General features: G+C 45.8%; 1 protein-coding gene across 1 annotated transcript; it reads left to right on the plus strand.

The window, feature by feature from the left end:
* The first annotated feature begins 956 nt into the window (after positions 1–956).
* Positions 957–21,968, plus strand: PRUNE1 (prune exopolyphosphatase 1). The gene is made up of 8 exons (XM_044239185.1): positions 957–1,122; positions 9,535–9,627; positions 10,177–10,379; positions 11,741–11,925; positions 12,565–12,723; positions 14,203–14,297; positions 17,798–17,956; positions 20,053–21,968. Exons 1-8 carry the CDS (start codon positions 1,084–1,086, stop codon positions 20,452–20,454), a joined length of 1,335 nt encoding a protein of 444 aa, XP_044095120.1. The 5' UTR covers positions 957–1,083; the 3' UTR covers positions 20,455–21,968.
* Positions 21,969–21,996: the final 28 nt, after the last annotated feature.

The raw sequence follows: 21,996 nt of genomic DNA on the forward strand, positions 1-21,996 counted from the left end.
AACTAGCTGAATAAGCAGGAGATCCCAAACCCTTCTGCTCTGGTCCTTGTTCCCACCAGCACAGGCCTGCTTCCCATCTGTCACCTCCTTCTAGTTCTTGCGGCAGGAGAGAGGGGAGCCAGAAAAGCTGGCAGTAAGAAATAAAGGGATGGATCAATAAGAGAGGGGGCATTTAATGATGACAGCACACTTCTTTTCACTACTCTGCACTACCGTGGGGCTGGAAGCTGGCAGTTAAGGGAGGTTGGAACCCAGCTCTACATTCTGAAGGGCCCTCCTAACTTGACTTACAGGGCTGCGGCAGGATGAAACTTCAAGCAACTCTGAAGGCTGAAAGGGCAGTTTGAGCAAAAAACCCCAGGTTACAATGGTCCGGGAAAAAGGAAAAGAGATTTGCCGGGGCTATAGACAAACAGGCTACTGAGTTGTAAAGGAAGTAGCAGCAATAATTGGCCAGAGACCGTTAAGTATTAGGTAAAGAAGAGGAGTCAAAGATTATTCTAATGTTTTTATAACATGGTCAGCAAAAAATTGGGGGCAATGAGTCAGTATGGTAAAAGAGAGAATTCGAGAAAGGAAGACTAAGAACTATTTCTGCCTTTTGTAATTTAAGATGCCAACCAGATGCTCGATGTACTTTACAGAAAGATGCTATACTTAACCTAACTCGAGAGTGAAAGTTCAGATGCCACAAACACAGGTTACTGTGACACATATATATTTCTCTGTCAAATGAGTAATCTCAAAAAATTCTCCTTCCCTCCACTCTTGGGGCCTTTTCGGAACTCCTGGACTACGTTTCCCAGGACACCCTGCGCCAAGCCCCTCTTCGCGCGTCTGGGAAGGGGGTCCCGTGAGTCTTTGGGCGCAGAGCTCCGCCTCCGCCAATGCGGGCGGGGCGACGTCGCACTCCAGGAGTGCCGGATTACGCACTTCCTCCGGGGGGTTGGGACAGAATAGCTGTGTGACGGGTTCGAGTCCCGCCTCCTGACTTTCGCCCCTAGCCCCTGAGTCCCCGGGCGGGGCGCATTCGCCTGGTAACCTCTCTACGGCCAGGGGCGGTGGCACACCCGGGACTTCACCATGGAGGACTACCTGCAGGGTTGTCGAGCCGCTCTGCAGGTAACGAATCCCAGTCTGTGATCGTAAGGAATGAAGCATGAGGTCTAGAAAGAAAATACGGAATCTGGGGAGCCCCGATGGTGTGTAGGGAGGGAACACCGCATTGTGGGGTGGGGGCTTGGGATCAGATCAGGCTTGGGGTCGGGGGAGTGAGGCAAGAGAACCTAGCTGAGGGGAATGCTGCTCAGTCTCCCCGTTTTTGGCTTCTGCCTTTGGGGTCTCTCCTAGAGCTGGGAGGAGGAATCGTGGATCTGGGACCTGTGTCTGAGCCTCTGCTCGCGGTCGCCTGGTCAGTTCCGTCAAAAGGTGGAGGGCCGTGCCACCGCCTGTCGTGCCGCGCTAGGTTTATTTATCCTTTTCTCCCCGCCCCTCTTTCAGTTCGCCGCTTACCCGCCCTCTTTGGCCCTTTGGCCTCCAGGTGAGACCCGGGGGTGCGAGAGAACCTTTGCCCACGGCCTTACTACCTCAGAAGAGCTGTTTCCGTCCGGCGGGCCGAACTCCTTCTAGATTAGAAAATCATGATGTTTTACTTTAAATCTATTTTTAAGCTAAACATGCTCAGTATTGCAGGCATACCTATTGTTGACCCCAAACTTGCATTCCTTTGCCTCCAGTTTTCTTCCTTGGCCTTAACGCACTTAAATTATGTAAGAATCCCCTGCCTGGAAAGGATAAGCGCGAAGTGTGTTTGGAATCAAAACTATAAGCTTAAAAACAAAACAAAACAAAACTATAAGCTTGACTTATTTTGGGTACTTATTTTGGCTTATTTTTGGTACTGTAAGCTAGTTGGAATCTCCCAGCCATGCGGACTGATCAGGCATTAGGCTCTTTACAGTTAGCAGCAAAAAGCTGACCAGAGCGAGGCTCTAGGAGGTCACCTGGCCCTCTACTTCAAGTGACACTGCCCATGTGGAGACCTAGACAAATGGTTGACTATGCTTTCCTTTTGAAGTGGCTTTTTTTTTTTTAAAGATTTTATTTATTTATTTATTTATTTATTTGACACACAGAGAGAGATCACAAGTAGGCAGAGAGGCGGGCAGAGAGGGGGAAGCAGACTCCCCACTGAGCAGGGAGCCCATGCAGGCTCGATCTCAGGACCCTGAGATCATGACCTGAGCGAGAGGCAGAGGTTTTAACAACCAAGCCACCCAGGTGCTCCCTTTTGAAGTGTCTTAAACCCTGCAAATTACCCTGGTGGATAAATCCTGGTCTTTAACAAATCCTAGGGGCGCCTGGGTGGGCAAAGGACCATTTTAATATTACCAGTTGCACCGAATTTTTCCTTATGAGATGCAGTTTTGGGGAACATTGATTTAATGCATAGGGCAATTTGTTTTGTTTTTAAAGGTTTTTAAAAATTTATTTGACATAGAGTGACAGTGAGAGAGGGAATACAGACAGGAGGAGTGGGAGAGGGAGAGCCAGATGCAGGGATGGATCATGACTTGAGCCGAAGGTGGGGGTTTAACGACTGAGCCACCCAGGCACCCCAGCATAGAGCAATTTGGAGCCAGTTTGTTTCATTACCTGTGATTTCCACTGTAGGGAGGTCATTGAAGGACCAGTGTAGATTCTTTGTGGCAGTCTTCTGAGTGCTAAGCAGTGGAATTCCCCCCCTCCCAACAGTAACCCAAATGATGGGTCTCCTTTCCACCATTTGGTAAAGAGCCCTTGGACCCAAAACCTCACCAAATAGCCTTTCATTGCATGCATCCATCCTTCAGCATCTACGCTTTTGAGTCCCTCCAGGCTAATAGCATATCTCCTACAGCAGTCTGAAGCTGAAAAATACTGGGTTTTTCCAGTATTGGTGGTATCCTGACCCCCCCCCTTTTTTTTGGCCGAATTCATCTCCTAAGGAGCAAAATCTAGATATTTCTTTAAACACTTTTTTTTAAAATTTTTTTATTGATTTATTTGACAGACAGAGATCACAAGTAGGCAGAGAGGCAGGCAGAGAGAGAGGAGGAAGCAGGCTCCCCGCTGAGCAGAGAGCCCGATGCGGGGCTCGATCCCAGGACCCTGAGATCATGACCTGAGCTGAAGGCAGAGGCTTTAACCCACTGAGCCACCCAGGCGCCCCTAGATATTTCTTTTTTCCAAATTTGTGATGGTGAAGTTGTATCTTGGAGATCTTTTCACACGGCCTAGGTAGGGCTGGGAGAAATAAGAAAATCGAACTCTAGGACTGTTAGTAGAGGAACTGGTGGCAAGACATACAGGCGATGGCCAACGATTTAGCTAGCTTTTAATTGTAGAAATGGTAAATACACACAGTGAAAAAACTTAAATACAAAGAAGATCCGAAATTAAAAAGAACAAGATCTTTTTTTCTTCTCCTCATCCAGTCCCCAGAGGCTGTACTGTTGTTTCTTGTGTAAAGAAAGACAGTTGTTTCTTGTGTAAAGAAAGACACAATTTAGACAGAGACTCTGTTAAAAGTTTGAGTGTTTCCGTTAAGCTATGTTAAACTTTTCGGGAAATGTGGGTGCTTGACTTTTACACAGGATAGAGACAGCTTATAACCAGCCAACTCTCCTGTTGATATATTTTTTTCCTCTGGCATCTGATACCAGATAAATTTTCCACAGCCTCTGCCATAAAGATAGTAGGATGTTCCATTTAGAAGAAATCCTGTTTAACTAAATGTCCTATTCATGGTGACTCATCTTTCACTACTAGTGGGGGAAAACCTTTGCTTCAGGGTGGAGCCGCCTTCAAATGTAGGCAAAGCGTTCATCCAGCAGCCCTCAGATAATCTGTGTTGTCTACACTGCTCAATGCAGAAGGCAGGCAGAAGGCAGGAATCAGGAGTGGCTGGCTCTTCTTCAGACACCACAGTCCTTTCCATTTTCTGTGCTGGGAGGGCTTCTCTGGTTCTGGCTCCCTGTCTCCTTTTTTCCCCTCTCTCATTAACTATTTCGTAGAAGAGGCACAAGATCATATTCGGCTTCAGAAGGCAAGTGGAGCCCATCCTCACTCCCCGCACTGAGATCACAAAGAGCCTTAGGATCTAGTCATTGTGACTAGGGGGTTTGGGTGTATTTTTTTGTTTGTTGGTTTCTTTGTTCGTTAGGCAGAAAAGTTTATATTTACTTGGGGCTCTCAGATTGTATTTCTTCCATTGGCAGCTCAGGTTTCCTCATGCTCTAAGTATAGCTGGATCTGCCCTCCGCTCTTCCTCTGACAGTAAAAAAAAAAAAGCGAGGCTGTTTGGTTTGTGCTGTCAGCTGGTGGAGGATAGGGTGGGGGTGGGGTTTAAGAGTTAACCTGTGTTCTTCCTACATGAAGAGGAGAAGGGTATTTTATAAGTGGGCAGCCCAGGAGAGTTTCAGTTTGTTCACGCATAACGGATAATTGCACCCCTTTTCATTCGCAAAGTGTCCCTCTTTGAGCAGCAGAGTGTTCAGTCACCAGAGTCATAAACTATGTTTAAAGATTAAGACACATGCCCACGAAAAGATAGCGAGTTCCATATGAGAGCCACAAGTGCTGGCAGCTGGAGGTCTGGAGGAAGAGGATTGCTATGGTGCGGGTGGTCAGGGAAGGCAACACAGAGTCAGGGGCTTTAGGTGGCATGCATGGACCAGGAGGGACAGGTAGAGAAAGAAGATGGAAGCTAGCTCATCTTTCCAACCACAGAGTAGGCACTTCTGGGTTATCACATTTAATCCTCAGAACAACTTCATGAAATTGGTTACAGTACGACCATTTTTTTTTTAAAGATTTTATTTATTTATCTGACAGAGAGAAATCACAAGTAGGCAGAGAGGCAGGCAGAGAGAGAGAGAGGGAAGCAGGCTCCCCGCCGAGCAGAGAGCCCGATGCGGGACTCCATCCCAGGACCCTGAGATCATGACCTGAGCCGAAGGCAGCGGCTTAACCCACTGAGCCACCCAGGCGCCCAGTACGACCATTTTTTTTTTTTTAAGATTTTATTTATTTATTTGACAGATCACAAGTAGGCAGAGAGGCAGGCAGAGAGAGAGAGGAGGAAGCAGGCTCCCCGCTGAGCAGAGAGCCCGACGCGGGACTCGATCCCAGGACCCCGAGATCACGACCCAAGCCGAAGGCAGCGGCTCAACCCACTGAGCCACCCAGGCGCCCCAGTACGACCATTTTTAAAACCAAAAATGATGGGGTGCCTGGGTGGCTCAGTGGGTTAAGCCTCTGCCTTCGGCTCAGGTCATGATCTCAGGGTCCTGGGATCAAGCCCTGCCTCCAGCTCTCTGCTCAGCGGGGAGCCTGCTCCCCCCCCCCACCTGCCTCTCTGACTACTTGTGATCTCTCTCTGTCAAATAAATAAAAAAAATCTTAAAAAAAAATAAAAAGAATAATAAATTTAAAAATAAAACCAAAAAATGAAGCTTAGAGAGGCCCAAATCCCACAGCAAGTAAGAAGCAGAGCTGGACGTGGGGGGAGCAGTGTGGACCTGGGTGGCTCTGTCATTTGGGTGTCTGCACGGGTCATGATCCCAGTGTTCCGGGATCGAGCCCTGAATTGGGCTCCCTGCTCAATGGGGAGTGTGCTTTTCCCTCCCCCTCTGCCACTCCCCACTGCTTGTGTTTTCTCTCTCTCTCTGTCAAATAAATACATGAAATCTTTAGAAGCAGTAGCAGCAGCAGCAGCAGAGCCAGGATTCAACCCTAGTCTGTGATATCTTCAAATGACAGTTCTGCTGCTTTCTGACAGAAGAACAAAGAGCTTGAAGGGCAGAGCTGGGGATCTGCACAGCATGTCTTGTGGGTGATGCATAGACTGGACAGACTGGGGTGACGGTGGACCCTGATGGCGAAAGGAAGGCCACCACAGTCACCTGCTCAGTCCTCTTCCAAGATGTGGCAAAAGTGCCAGAGGATTCCTCTTGTATTCATTTCTTTTGGCTGTTCTCTTGGCTTGCCTGAGCAAGGGGTTAGTTGTTCACCTTCCCATGGATTCCCTTTCTCCTCAGAGTTGGTTGTCTGTGGTCCCTTCTTTCTGCTTTTCTGCTTAGCCTTCTCTCTGTGCTGGGCATCTGACTTGTCCTGATTCAGCTGAACCAGCCCTAATGGGAGTGAGTTTTGGAAAGTTCCTTTGGGGGTCTAGCACTAGGTCTGTCCCGCTTGCTCGGCCTTCCCGCCGTTCCACATCCCTTTCTTCTCCAGAGTCAGAACCGTATGGCCACGCGTGTCTATAATACGGTTCCCTTTCTAGGGACCATGGTGCCCGTCTTACCACTTCAGTGAGCTCCTTATCTCTGCAGCCACTCACCTCAACTGCTTTGTTGTCCCTTGGGTCCATAGACATCTGGGCAGTTCTTGATATCCAGGGAATGGGGGGGCGGGGGCTGCTTTCTCTTGTACCAGAAGGAGGACTTGTGAGTTAGTGGAGTTACCATAGGACTGAATTCTCATATTATATAGGAAAAGAGTTTAATGTTGGGGAAGAACCTCTGCTCTCCCCTCCTGTTCAGTATGAGTGAGTGTGGGCTACCACTTATGAGGTGCCTTGGAGAAATGGGTGCAGGGAAGAACCAAAGGACACACTTTCCCCAGAGGTCCTTTCAGCAAAACCTCAACAGGTAACCTCTGCATTTCGTACTTCTCTGGGGTGTTGGGAGTCAGAGACGCGCAAAAGGTAGCTTAAAACAAAAAAACTTGGGGTGCGTGGCTGGCAGAGTTGAAGTGCCTCTCACTCTTGATCTCTGGGTTGTGAGTTTGAGCACCATGTTGGGTATATAAATTACTTAAATAAATAAAGCTTAAAAAAAAAACCTGTCTAGTCACTAGATAGGGCAATTTATGTCACCAGAGGTCTTGTAAAATTATCCCTTTCTGGCTGTAGCTTTCTGGGGGAGGGAGAGGAGTGGGTAACAGCCAAATAGGCAAAATGATTCTAGGTTCGCTTAGATTCCCTTTCCTCCTATAGCACATTACTTGATAACCATTCATTGCTGTTTTGCTCCCCTGAACCCCTTTCCTACTTTTTGAAACTCTTGCTTCTAGCAAATCTTTCCTGATTGAAGCAGAGTGTTTGGATTTTCACCTGTCTGTAACCCAGTAGTGTTCAGCTGGTAGTGATTTTTGCCTGCCCCTCCCCCTCCACCCCTGGAATATTTGGCAAATATGGAGACATTTTTTATTGTCATGCCTGAGATTGCTCCTGGCATCTAGTGGGTAGAATCGGGATGCTGCCAAACACCCTCGCTTGCACAGGGCAGCCCCCACCCGCAGCAAAGGATGATCCAGTCCAAAATGCCAATAGTACTAAAATTAGGAGACTCTGCTATAACTGGTATGTCTCATTTTGTCTCTTACCCCTTCTTTTGTCAGAGGGCGGCTGAAATAGAAGTTCGAAAGTAAGAGAGAATTCTTGTGCCCTAAGCTGAGCCATGGACTTTATGGTCTCATTGTATCTGGCAGAACGCTCATTCCTGGAATGAAATAATAATTCCTTTTTTTTTTTTTTTAAGATTTGTATTTATTTCTTTGTCAGAGAGAGTTGAGCACAAGCGGAGGAAGCAACAGGCAGAGGGAGAGGCAGACTCACCACTGAGCAGGGAGCCCAATGTGGGTCTCAATCCCTGAGATCAAGACCTGAGCCGAAGGTAGACGGCCAACCGACTGAACCACCCAGGCCTCCCTGAAATAATAATTCATATATATATATATATTTATTTATTTATTTTTGACACAGAGAGAGAGATGATCACAAGTAGGCAGAGAGGCAGGCAGAGAGAGAGGGGGAAGCAGGCTCCCCGCTGAGCAGAGAGCCCCATGTGGGGCTCAATCCCAGGAACCAGATATCACAACCTGAGCCGAAGGCAGAGGCTTAACCCACTGACCCAGGCTTAACCCACCCACCCAGGTGCCCCTAAAGAGATATATATTTTTTTAAGATTTTATTTATTTATTTGATAGAGAGAGAGAGAGAGAAAGCAAGAGCAGGAACACAAGCAGGGGAGTGCAAGAGGGAGAAGCAGGCTTCCCGCTGAAGAGGGGAGCCTGATGTGGAGCTTGATCCCAGTATCCTGGGACCATAACCTGAGCTGAAGGCAGACACTTAATGACTGAGCCACCCAGCCGCCCCCTGAAATAATAATTCTTAAAAGTATCTACCTTAGGCCTCTGCCTTCAGTTCAGGTCATGATCTCAGGGTCCTGGGATTGAGCCCCACATGGGGCTCTCTGCTCAGCAGGGAGCCTGCTTCCTCCTGACTCTCTGCCTGCCTCTCTGCCTACTTGTGATCTCTCTCTCTGTCAAGTGGATAAATAAAATCTTAAAATAAATAAATAAATAAATGCCCTTTAAAAAATAAATAAATACTACTTGTTGATCTCTGTCTGTCAAATAAATAAATCTTTTAAAAATAAATAAATAAAAGTTCCAGCACTAGCAAGTGTTCTTGTTCTGTTCTGTTTTGTTTTGTTTTGTTTTGTTTGTTTTTAAGATTTTATTTAATCATTCGACAGACAGAGATCACAAGTAGGCAGAGAGAGAGGAAGGGAAGCAGGCTCCCCACTGAGCAGATAGCCTGACTCGGGGCTCTCTCCCAGGACCCTGAGATCATGACCTGAGCCGAAGGTAGAGGCTTTAACCCACTGAGCCACCCAGGCTCCCCAAGTGTTCTTATTTTAATCTGAACCTGCTGGGGAAAAGTGTCTGGGTTCTGGGTAGTGAGAGTGTTGGTTGTATCTGGTTGTTATCAGTGTGGCTTCTCTGGGTTGGGGGAGTTTTCATGGGCTAGATGACTAGACTAGATTTTATTTTTACCTTTATTTTCAAGAGCTCTTCACCTCTTAGGATTCAGAACTATAAGGATGCTTTTCCCTATTTTGAAAATGTCAGGGGTTGGGGAACAAAAAACAAATTGGGTTGTTAATGGCTTGAATACGTCAGCTACCTCAACTGCTCTACCTTTGAGTTCTCCAGTGCCCAAAGAAGCGTAAGAAGTTAGAGAATTATTTATTGCTGTTCTTTTTTTAAGTTGACAATCAAGGAGACGGTGTAGTAGAAGAAAGGGCACTCTTCTACTTATGGGGTGCAGGTGGAATGCTTAAACTTAGCTGAACTTGGCTGTCCTCTCAGCTAGTCAATATCCTCATCCATGAAATGAGGACCTGTAAGATTATCTGGTCTACCTCCTCTGTGAGGATCAGTGAGAAGAGGTGTGTGGGGCATCTGGGTGGCTCAGTGGGTTCAGGTCATGATCCCAGGGTCCTGGGATTGAGCCCTACATCAAGCTCTCTGCTCAGCTGGGAGCCTGCTTCCCCTTCTCTCTCTCTGCCTGCCTTTGCCTACTTGTGATCTCTGTCTGTCAAATAAATAAATTAATTAAAAAAAAAAAAAGGTGTGTGAAGCCCTGCTCTCATGTAAGGTAAATGGAAATAGAGATGCTTCTAGTGTCCCATTCTCTTTCCTCACCAGGAGTCCCGGCCGCTACACGTTGTGCTGGGAAATGAAGCCTGTGATTTGGACTCCATGGTGTCAGCTCTTGCCCTGGCTTTTTACCTGGCAAAGGTGAGTCCTTAGTGACAGAGTCCCTTAGAATGAAAAGATCTGGATACAAGACCCAACTCTGCGACTTAACACTATTTAGTCTTGGGTCAGTTAAATTCCTTAACTTTGTGGAGTCTTAGGTTACCATCTGTAGAAACTGAAATGATACTATTTTGCAGTGTTGCTAGGAGGATCAAATGAATAGAAGTATTTTGAAGAATTTATAAATCATAAAGCAATATTCAGCAGTTGATTATTGAATTCTTCTGGGTACCAGTGATGTCATGCCCAGGTCAGGTCTCGAAGACTGATAATCCCTTCTCTGCAACATCTAGAACTAGGTCTTTTCCATGAGTTTTCTTGTTGACCTTCATGTTATGCTAAGAAGGAGAGAGGGCAAGAGTTGTCCTTTTATTTTTATCAACTGGGTAATTGTGGCTTTGAAAAAGGCAGTGACTTACCCAAGATCACATCTCCTTTAGTCCCAATAATCTTGTTATTTTTCCCATTTACCCCCAAACATTTTTCCTGTTTATCCCCAAACGTGTTCTTTTCACTTTCCTTATCCAGACGACAGAGGCTGAGGAAGTCTTTGTGCCAGTCTTAAATATAAATCGTGCTGAGCTACCTCTACGTGGTGACAATGTCTTCTTCCTTCAGAAGATTAACATTCCAGAGTCCCTCTTGATTTTCCGGGATGAGATCGACCTCCATGCCTTGCACCAAGCTGGCCAACTCACCCTTATCCTTGTTGACCATCATGTCTTACCCAAGTAAGTAGAAGGAAGTTAAGCCGATATTTATCATGTGCCATGTTGAGTTCTGATGAGTAAGAAATAAAGAGAGGAAGAAAGAATTTCTTCTCTTGGGGATCTCGCAGGCTACTTGTGATTGCTAGGTCATATCAGATACAGAAAATACTGTTAGTTCTTCAGTTATGCAAGTAAACAAAAAGAAATAGAAACATGGAGAGGTCAAACTGAAGGAGAACTCAAATCATTTAAATCTGCCTTTGGTATCATTATTTTGTGGCAGATTTATTGTAGTAGAAGCCTTTGAATAATGCCTGCAACTCTATTTTTAATTTTTTAATTATTTCCTACATAAGGCAATATCTCATTAGTTGTATTGTGATGGGTATTAGAGGTGTATGATAACCGACACTATAGAGGACAAGAGGTGCATGAAGGATGGGGTAGTTAAATGTACTCAAGGGGAGTGGAGGGTGTGAGGAAAGGTTTCCTAAGAGAATTGACCCTTGATCTCATTCTTGAGTGTTTGCTCCTGGAGTGGGGAGGCAAAGTAGTTAGGAAGAGCATCCAGGCGGAGAAAGGAATTAATATGAGCAAAGCCAGGCAGGCATGAAATAGCATAGTGAATGGGAGAACTGGAATTTGTTTTGCCTGACTGGAGCATAAAATGTGACAGAGAAGTAGGATAGATGAAGAGGTGAGACCAGTGAGGTCAGTGGGGACCAGATGGTGGAGACCCTGTAGGCCCTGCCAAGGAGACTAGACTTGGTGTTAGGGTAGTGGGGGACTATTGTGAGTTATATTTATTCCAGATCCTAACAGAATCAAATCTGCATTTTTTAAATGATCATTCAGCTGCTTTGTGGCCAAGCAGCTTCAGCTGCTTTGTGGCCAAGGGCGGGTGTCCAAGATTGGGAGTAGGTCTTTGGTTAGGAAAACTATTGGAATATCTGGGTGAGAGATATTGAGGGTCTAGAATAAGGCAGTAGCAGAGCCATGGTGGGGGGATGGGGATAGAAGCCATAGAATCTGGTGAACTGTATGGAATTTGGGTATTAAGTGAATTGAGATGACAGGAGAGATTTAAATGAGAGATTGGATGTCAAGGGTGTCAGTCAGAAAGAAAACTGCGAAGGGCATCAGATACATGGATAAGATACTTGTGGCTGATACTTCACCAAATTCACTTACACACTATTTAAAGATGACTTCAGTTACAGCATGAAAGAAAAGAATTGAGATCAGTGAGGCAGAGGTGGAAGTGCCCAAAGTTCCCTGTGGTTTGCCCAAGATGTGCATTTTCCTTCATGGGTGAGGTGGAGATTTGGTTAGAACCGGCTGGAGTGCCCCTACCTATCTTTCTTTCTCTTTCCCCCCCACAGAAGTGATGCAGCCCTAGAGGAGGCAGTGGTAGAGGTGCTAGACCATCGGCCCATCGAGCAGAAACACTGCCCTCCCTGCCACGTTTGCGTTGAGCTGGTGGGGTCCTGCGCTACCCTGGTGACTGAGAGAATCCTGCAGGGGGCGCCAGAGATTTTGGACGGGCAAACTGCAGCCCTTCTGCATGGTGAGGGTGGCTTTTGGTTTAGGAGAGTAGAAAGGCCTATTTTCTTTTTTTTTTTTTTAAAGTCTGGATCCTCATTCATTCATTCTTTCTTTCTTTTTAAAGATTTTATTTATTTATTTATTTAATCTCTGCTGAGCCGAGAGCCCAATGCGGGGCTCAATCCCAGGACCCTGGGATCATGACCTGAGCTGAAGGCAGAGGCTTTAACCCACTGAGCCACCCAGGTGCCCCCTTTTTAAAGATTTTATTTGTCAGAGAGAGCACAAGCAAGGGGAGAGGGAGAAGTAGACTCTCCACTGAGCAGGGAGCCTGATGTGAGACTCTATTCCAACTTCTAAGTTTCTTTAATGGAATTTGGCCTACAGAAGGGAGGTCATCTCTCTCTGACTTGGTTTCAAGATCTCCAATTATTGGGACCCTAAAAGGCACCCTTTCTGCCTTTTCACCGTTTTCCTGCTTACATTTTAGTTTGGATTTGGGAAGTCTTACTCAAGACATAGTCCCAGTTTCTTGTTTCATTTTCAGTGAGTTTGCCACATGGTCTTCTCTGTATTATGTCCATCTGGTTCGAGGGTTATGTGTGTTCTAGAGGTCGTGAATGGAAGGCCATAGGATTTGAGTTCTGTCTTGTCTCTACAGGAACAATCATCCTGGACTGTGTCAACATGGACGTGAAAGTTGGAAAGGCAACCCCAAAAGACAGCAAATATGTGGAGAAACTGGAGGCCCTCTTCCCAGATCTGCCCAAGAGAAATGACATCTTTGACTCTCTACAAAAGGCAAAGTTTGATGTATCAGGTGTGAAACAGTAAACTGACTTCTCTCCCTTCCACGTGAGAAAACAGATGGGCAAGACTTGTTCATTGTACTTTTTTAAAGATTTTATTTATTTATTTGACAGATATCACAAGTAGGCAGAGAGAGAGGAAGGGAAGCAGGTGCCCTGCTGAGCAGAGAGCCAGATGCGGCCCACTATCCCAGGACCATGGGATCATGACCTGAGCCAAAGGCAGAGGCTTTAACCCACTGAGCTACCCAGGCACCCCCATTGTACTTTTTTTTTAGAGAGACAGAGAGCATGCAGAGTTGGCAGGGAGCGGCACAGAGGGAAAGAGAAAATCCTGAGCAGGCTCCATGCTCAGCACAGAGCCCAACATGGGCTCAATCTCATGACCCTGAGATCATGACCTAAGCCAGAATCCAGAGTCTGCTGCTTAACCAACTGAGCCACCCAGGCACCCTGATTGTTCATTGTATTCTTGAACACCATTGAAACAATTCCAGAGTATGCATAATGATTTAAGCTTTATGGCAGAGAGAACCAAGGTAGTATGTAAGTCTGATCATGAACTTACCAATCATTTACTAGGTTGTTCTATCCTGGGTAGGAATAGGAGGAATATATAAGATTGTCAGGTTTTGGGGCTCCTGGGTGGCTTAGTGGGTTAAAACCTCTGCATTCAGCTCAGGTCATGATCCCAAGGTCCTGGGATAGAGCCGCACATCGGGCTCTCTGCTCAGCGGGGAGCCTGTTTCCCCCTCTCTCTCTGCCTGCCTCTCTGCCTACTTGTGATCTCTGTCTTTTAAATAAATAAATAAAATCTTCAAAAAAAAAAAGATTGTCAGGTTTCTAGTCTAATCAGGGAATATAGGTATATAAGTAAAATCTGCTGAAGGAATACTAAATTATCTGAATGAGATCTAGATGATTGTTTAGGGAAGTAGAAGAAACATTGAGGGTGAATATACAAAGGACAAAGGAGGAGAACAAAAAAACTTTTTTTTTGCCCAGATACCACCTGTTGACATAAAAAAAAAAAAAAAGTACCACATGTACTTGTAGAAAGTTAAAACTGTGAAGAAAGGGGAAACAGCAACTATTGTGACTTAGTTATTTAAAATAATTTTTTTAAAAGATTTTATTTATTTATTTGTCAGAGAGAGAGGGAGAGCGAGCGAGCACAGGCAGACAGAGTCGCAGGCAGAGGCAGAGGGAGAAGCAGGCTCCCCGCCGAGCAAGGAGCCCGATGTGGGACTCGATACCAGGATGCTGGGATCATGACCTGAGCCGAAGGCAGCTGCTTAACCAACTGAGCCACCCAGGCGTCCCTAAAATAATTTTTTATTATGTAATTTACATTCTTGGTTATCTTCCTATTGCCTCCAAAAAGGGGCTATGTTTTTCCTCATCCTTGACCCAACTTGGTGTCCTCACCTTCCTGGTCAGGGGATCCTGGGCTCTCTTATTTGACCTCTGGTCTCACATCCATTGTCTAGGACTGACCACTGAGCAGATGCTGAGAAAGGACCAGAAGACCATCTTCCGACAAGGCACCAAGGTGGCCATTAGTGCAATATATATGGATTTGGAGGTAAGAGCAAGGTGGAGGTGTGGGTGGGGAGAGAAAGCCCTCAATTATATGTGCAACCTTGCCCCTCACTCCTGGCTCTCCTCCGTAATGTATCTCATACCTGTGTACCTTTTGTCATGTCTGCTGTCACTCCAACAGTCCATGACCCCTCACTACACCATCGTGATAGGCTGCATAGTGATTTTTCTGCTTTTGCACCCTGCAAACCATGTTCCCCACAGCAGCCAGAGTGATCTCTATAAGATGTAAGTCCAAAAAAAAAAACCAAACACAAAATAAAAAAGATGTAAGTCAGTTAAATCAGCCCTCTCCCTCTGCTGCCTTTTCATTGCATTCCTTTTTTTTTTTTTTTTTAAAGATTATTTATTTATTTATTTATTTATGAGAGAGAGAGAAAGAGCACACACAGTCGGGGAGCAGCAGGCAGAGAGGGAGGGAGAAGCAGGCTTCCTGCTGAGCAGGGAGCCCGATGTGGGACTCAATCCCAGGACTCTGGGATTATGACCTGAGCTGAAGGCAGATGCTTAGCTTAACGACTGAGCCACCTCGGCATCCCTCTTTGCATTCCAAATAGAGTCTAAAGGCACTGGTATGGTTTACGGGGCCCTCCTTGTTCTGGCCTTCATCTCTCTCTCTGTCCTCATCTCCTTCCAGCCCCACTCCTGCACTCACAGTGCTGCAGCCACACTAATTTTCTTTCTGTGCCCTGGAACCGTTAAGCTCATTCCCATTTCAGGGCCTTTGCACTGGCTCTTCCCTTTGCAGAGCTGGCTCTTTCTTATCACTCAGATCTTAATTCAGATGTCCCCTCTTTTAAGAAGTTTTTCCTGGGGCGCCTGGGTGGCTTAGTGGGTTAAAGCCTCTGCCTTTGGCTCAGGTCATGGTCCCAGGGTCCTGGGATCGAGCCCCGCATCGGGCTCTCTGCTCAGTGGGGAGCCTGCTTCCTCCTCTCTCTCTGCCTGCCTCTCTGCCTGCTTGTGATCTCTATCAAATAAATAAATAAAATCTTTAAAAGAAAAAAAGAAAAAAAAAGTTGTTTAAAAAAAAAAAGAAGAAGAAGTTTTTCCTGACTGCTATTACTGACATAATATCCTCTGTGCTCAAAAATCTCTTAATTTCTGGGGCGCCTGGGTGGCTCAGTGGGTTAAGCCGCTGCCTTCAGCTCAGGTCATGATCCCAGGGTCCTGGGATCGAGTCCCGCATGGGGCTCTCTGCTGAGCGGAGAGCCTTCTTTCCTCTCTCTCTCTCTCTCTCTGCCTGCCTCTCTGCCTACTTGTGATCTCTGTCTGTCAAATAAATAAATAAAAAATCTTTAAAAAAAAAAAATCTCTTAATTTCTGAATTTTGTTCATAGCATTTAATGGACTGAAGTAATCAATTTTGTGGTTTCCTTGTTTATTACTTATATTCCTCTGGTAGTTTATCAGCTCCACCAGAGGTGGGACCCTGTCTCTTTTGTTTCTGCTGTATCTCTAGCACCTTTGACAGTACCTGGCAACAGTGGGTGCTCAGTAAATTTTGTTGAATGGGTGACTGAATATAACTTTGATAATGGTATTTTATTGCTGGTTCTATGTCATATTGATTTAAATCATTTGACAACCTGATCTGAACACATTCCTTCATCATCTGTACAGCTTTCTACTAAAAACTATGTAAAAATACTAAATAAATTCAATAAGACAAGAAAGCCAGGTCTCTTCCCTTGCTGCCTCATTTGAGAAACAAACATAAGAACAGAAAAGGCTTGGGATGCCTGGGTGGCTCAGTTGGTTAAGCAGCTGCCTTCGGCTCAGGTCATGGTCCTGGCGTCATGGGATCGAGTCCCACATCGGGCTCCTTGCTTGTCGGGGAGCCTGCTTCTCCCTCTGCCTCAGCCTCTGCCTGCCATTCTGTCTGCCTGTGCTTGCTCTCTCCCCTCTCTCTCTGACAAATAAATAAATGAAATCTTTAAAAAAAAAAAGAACAGAAAAGGCTTGCTAAATAAATTGACACAGTACAAATCAACACAAATCAACACATTAGAAATGTGTCAGCAGGGAGCCTGGGTGGCTCAGTGGTTGAGTCGCTGCCTTCGGCTCAGGTCATGATCTCGGGTCCTGGGATCGAGTCCCGCATCGGGCTCTCTGCTCAGCGGAGAGCCTGCTTCCCTCTCTCTGTCTGCCTCTCTACCTACTTGTGATCTCGGTCTGTCAAATAAATAAAATCTTTAAAAAAAAAAAAAAGAGTGTCAGCAGGGGCACCTGGGTGGCTCAGTGGATTAAGCCTCTGCCTTTGGCTCAGGTCATGATCTCAGGGTCCTGGGATCAAGCCCCATATCCGGCTCTCTGCTTAGCATGGAGCCTGCTTCCCCCTCTCTCTCTCTGCCTGGCCTCTCTGCCTACTTATGATCTCTCTGTGTCAAATAAATAAGTAAAATCTTAAAAAAAAAAAAAAAATGTGTCAGCAAAGCCCGGTCTGAAATAGCTGATGGTAGTATCCAGTAGAGAAAATACTACCTGAGACTTTGCGAAAGAGTCGAGATTGGCAAAGAAGGAAGAGTCAAGGACACAGCTGGCCGGTCTGTTGTTATTTGTATGCCCCATTGTTCTGTCTTAGAATAAAAATACCTCTGAGACAAAGGCCTTGCTTGTTTGATGGCAAGAGCAGGAGAACCTTGTACATGCTAGGCATGTTCCACACGTGATTGTGCTTTAAGTTTTAAAACAAGCACTTTTTTTTTTAATATTTATATAATTTTTTATTTTTTTATTAACATATAATGTATTATTAGCCCCAAAGGTACAGGTCTGTGAATCTCCAGGTTTACACACTTCACAGCACTCACTCCCCCATGTCCATAACCCAACCACCCTCTCCCTACCCCCCTTCCCCTTGGCAACCCTCAGTTTATTTTGTGAGATTAAGAGTCTCTTATGGTTTGTCTCCCTCTCGATCCCATCTTGTTCCAAATGAATATATTTAAATGTGAAAAATTTTAAGTGGTAAAATTATCAACATTGCCTAATATCCTTTTGCTGTTCCAAGATCCCATCCAGGATACCATATTACATTTAATCATCATATCTCCTTAGGTTTCTCTTGGCTAGGAGGGCACGGATTGCATGGAGCACTGGGTGTGGTGAAAAAATAATGAATATTGTTATGCTGAAAAAAATCACTTTTTAAAAAAATAAATAAAACAATCACTTTTAATAACGGTTTAATCCTCATTTTACAAATGAAGAAACTCAAGGCCGAGGTGCTTAAAGAAACTCCTTGAGCATATAGCTAATGGTCATAGAACTGAGTTTCAAACCAACTCTATCTGAACCCAAAACCTATATTCTCCCTGTCCTACCTATTGCTTTGATAACACAGAGTAAATATGAGATGCCTTTCTTAAGGAGTATAAGCCATAGGTTAAAATGGGAAGAAACCCTTTGTGAGCATATTTTGTTGCTGATGACAAGGAGGGTCCTGCTGTAGCCCTTATCGCTGCCCTGTTTGTTTTCTTTCAGGCCTTTCTGCAGAGGTCTGGCCTCATTGCAGATCTCCATGCTTTCTGCCAGGCTCACAGCTGTGATGTCTTGGTCACCATGACTATCTTTTTCAACACTCATAATGAGCCAGTGCGGCAGCTGGCTATTTTCTGTCCCCATGCATCACTCCGAATGACGGTGAGTCTGTCTCTTCTCCAGCCTGAGGTTTGTATAGAGAGCTCTGCTTGTAAGCACCACCCTGTGCTATAAAAACCTGTCCTTGGGAAGCGCCTCGGTGGCCAGGTCTGTTGAGTGTGTTGTATGACTATTGATTTCCACTCAAGTCATGATCTCATGGGTTGTAGGATGGAGCCCCTCATGGGTCGGGGGGTGTGGGGGGGTTTGGTCAGTGCTCAGTGGGGGGTCTGCTTGAGATTCTCCCTCCTGCCCCCCTCTCCATGCATGTGCACTCACGCGCTCACTTGCTCTCTCTCTCTCTCAAATAAATAAATCTTAAAAAAAAAAAAGGAAGACCTCCTTGGTTCTTTTATATATATATAAATATATATATATATATATATATTTACTCATTTGAGAGAACACAAACGGGGGTGAGGCAGAGGGCAAGGGAGAAGCAGACTCCCTGCTGAGCTGGGAGCCTGACATGAGGTTCAACATGGGTCTGGATCCCAGGACATGGAGATCATGACCTTACCCAAAGGCAGATGCTTAACCATCTGAGCCAACCAGGTGCCCCTTGATTCTTATATTCTTATATAGGAGTCCCTTGACCTTTTTCCAGAATCCTCCCTCCTTGCTTTTTCCCATTCTCTCTAAATGTGAATAGCCTTAATCTTACTATTGTTGAGAAAGAAAGATTCCAAAGAGACTTAGACACACAGTTCCTGTCTAGAAGGAACTTGAAATAAGATTAAAAAGCCATGTTATAGAGACTCCTGGGTGGCTCAGTCATTTCTGGAAGCAAATGTAATTTCATTCAGTGGAAGGTAGTTTGGCATTGTGGGAAGAACTACAGTTTTATTTATTTATGTGAGAGAGAGAGAGCGAGCGAGCGAGCACACACAAGCAGGGGGAGTGGCAGGCAGAGGGAGAGGGAGAACCAGACCACCTGCTGAGAGAGAGCTCAATTCGGGGCTGATCCCAGGGTCCCAGGATCATCACCTGAGCTGAAGACAGATGCTTAACTGACTGAGCCACCCAGGTACCCCAAAAACTATAGTTTTAAAAGGCTAGACATGTTTTCTGTCCCAGATTTGCCACTTACCTGCTCCTTGGGCTCAAGCAAGTCAGTTGACTTCTGAGTCTGTACATAGCTAATATTATCCACTGATTAGTCTGATGTCATCATTAAACATAAGGTCGCATGGCAAGCGCATTGCTCAGCTCAGAGTAAGCACTCAGCGAATGGTGGCTCTTACTAATCATGTCATGAAGGAATGGGCCATGGGAAGGGCCTTCCCCACCTTCTGAAATGTCCTTGCCTTCTCGCCATCACACCCCACTTTGCTGTTCTCTGAAGCTGTGCAGATAGCGGAAGTCTCCCCCAGTGTACCCCTCTTCTCACAGTGTACCCCTACCTTCTCTTCTTCCTCCCATGGTAGAAATTATATAAAAGAGTGGTTTGGAACACTGGCTTCGGTGGTAGTTCTGGGTTCAAGTGTTAGCTCTACTTCATTCAAACTATGACCTTAGGCAAGTGACTTAATCCATCTAAGCCTCTGTTTCCCTACCTGTAAATGAGGGTAATACCAATCTTACAAGGTAGTTGTGACGATTCTATGAGATGATAACTGTAAGTGGTCAGACCCCACACGGTGCCTGGCGTACCTTCTGCCCCCACTTTAATCTTTGATCTGTTCATTTTTTATGCCTCTGTCTTGCCCCTGACCTCAATCTAGATGCTTGTCCCATTGTAGCTAAGGATCAAGATCCATCCAGTTTTTAAGCACTTGAAACAACACTATGTCAGGAGCTTGGGGTCCTGGGTTGCAATTCAGACTCTCCCATCATCTACATGATTTTGCTCAAGATACTTAATCTTTTCAGGCTTGGGTTTACTTATTAATTAAATGAAATATATGATCTCAAATGCGTCTTCTGTTTCCAAATATTATTAGCTAATGGGCCTTTTTTTCAAAGCAATAGTACTGAACTCTGGGTGATTTAATTTAAAAAAAAGAATGCTTTTCTGTCAAAGAAGTCTCTAACTTGGAAACCACAGCTATTTGCTTCCCCACCTTATGCACCATCTCCCCGCCCCGTCTCCTCTGTAGATCTGCGGAGTTCTGGAACGCTCCCATTCTCCATCCCTGAAGCTGACCCCAGCCCCCAGCGCCCACCCGCACCTCCAAGCCTATCTTCAGGGCAACACCCAGATCTCTCGGAAGAAACTTCTCCCTCTGCTCCAGGAGGCCCTGTCAGCATATTTTGAATCCATGCGGATCCCTTCCGGGCAGCCGGAGACAGAGGGTGTGTGCCGGGAGCAGGCCGACAGGGAACTGGACAGGGCGGGTAACTCCCTGTTTCCCGGACTGAGTCAAGATGAGGAGGAGCCCCCACTACCCCCGACACCCATGAACAGCCTGGTGGATGAGTGCCCGCTGGATCAGGGGTTACCCAAACTCTCCGCCGAGGCCATCTTTGAGAAGTGCAGTCAGATCTCGCAGTCACAGTAAACCACAGCCTCCCTGTCTACGAAGTGATTGCTGGGAGGGCACAGGATGGAGAGAGGTTTCTTGAACCACTTCAAATGCATGTTTTGAGATGTGTCGGCTGTTCTGTCTCTGTGGCTCCGGGATCTGGTGTACTGTGTTTGTGAGCTGGGGAGAAGAAAGAAGTGAAAGAAAACAGCTGCTTTAGGGATAGCTTCCTGCTTTTTCCCCAGATCTCTACCAATCAGACAGATCATATTAATTGAATTCTTCAAACCTGTGTTGACTCTCCTGTATTTCCTTTGCTGAGGGTACAGTGTGATACCCACACAGTTCCAGCAAGCAGCTCAAGAAGGCGCCCCCTCCATAAGGCTCTGTGACAGAACCAGTATCTCTCATGGAACCATTCATTGTCTCCGTGTATTCATTTATGCTCTTATTCATTCAGCTATCGATTGAATACCTACTTTCAGCTAGCTAGAAAATAGAGTGTGCTTTGCAAACTCCTCTTCCAGTTTTCAACCTTCAACAGAATCCATCTCCATGACCTCTTTCTGTCCCCAGTTAGGTATGATAGCCAAGGCCGAGATGGCTACTTTTGTATTCTGAGCTGATGATGACTTTTCTAAGATCGGTGGGGAGCAATTAAGAGACCATCATCTTTTGTCCTGATCAGCTGGCCTGGCTCTCAGTTTCTCTGGATCCCTCGGTCCCAGACCACGGGGACCCAAGAAAGACCCAGAAGACCCCTGGTGCTTGAGAGTTCAGGAGACATCCAGGAAAGCCTTAAGACCCCACAGGCACTCTTCCCAAAAGGCCGAAGAACTGCAGTTGGAGCCCTGCTCTGGGCTGTGCCTTGGAGACCCGGCAATTTCCTGTCCATCTCGTTCTCTTTTTGCTCCTATTGAAAGGAGGTATGGAGTTCTCATATCGACTGCCGTGAACTGTGTCTCTCTTGGTGAGACACTTCATTTCTCTAGGCCTCATCTGCCCCCATCTGTAAAACTAAAGATCTGAACTGGATATTCTCTGGTATTCTGTGAACTGCCTCTTGTTGCCATCACTCTCTCCTGACTTCTCTGTATTTGTTCATTTCTCTCCTCCCTGGGAATGCTTGGGGTGGCCAAATTGTCTATATTTCTATGTGATTGTATCAAGGGACTCAGCCTCACGTAGCATGTACAGGGGTATAATTCATCCCATCGTGACCCAGCAGAGAACTCCCCCACCGACTTGTTTTGCATGTGTAGAGTCTCCCTTTTCCCTTCAGACCAACTGGTCCCATCTTCGTCCTGCCCCACAGCCCAGCTTCTTGTAAGTCGCCTGTGGTTCCACTGGGCAGTGGGGTATGTGAGATAGTTTTGGCATGATGTCTTCAGTATGAGGGGGATGGTGTGATTTCACTTTGAGGGGATGATGTCTGTAGCCATTGGAAGGTAAATATAGTGGTGTGATTACTGAACCAAAGGAATTTATGTTTTTTAACTTGGGTACTTTATTTTGCATTTTGTTAAAGTATTAAATACATTTTTTTTTCCTGTTTGGGGTCTTATTGTCTCTTTTTAC

The sequence above is a fragment of the Neovison vison genome, chromosome 2 (assembly GCF_020171115.1).
Source record: "Neovison vison isolate M4711 chromosome 2, ASM_NN_V1, whole genome shotgun sequence".
Lineage (NCBI taxonomy): Eukaryota > Metazoa > Chordata > Mammalia > Carnivora > Mustelidae > Neogale > Neogale vison.

Excerpts from the sequence above, each read along its gene's own strand:
- PRUNE1 (XM_044239185.1), top strand. The coding sequence starts at position 1,084 with ATGGAGGACTACCTGCAGGGTTGTCGAGCCGCTCTGCAG. Across the intron at positions 1,123-9,534 it reads GTTGTCGAGCCGCTCTGCAG|GAGTCCCGGCCGCTACACGT; the intron begins GTAACGAATCCC and ends TTTCCTCACCAG. Across the intron at positions 10,380-11,740 it reads GACCATCATGTCTTACCCAA|AAGTGATGCAGCCCTAGAGG; the intron begins GTAAGTAGAAGG and ends TCCCCCCCACAG.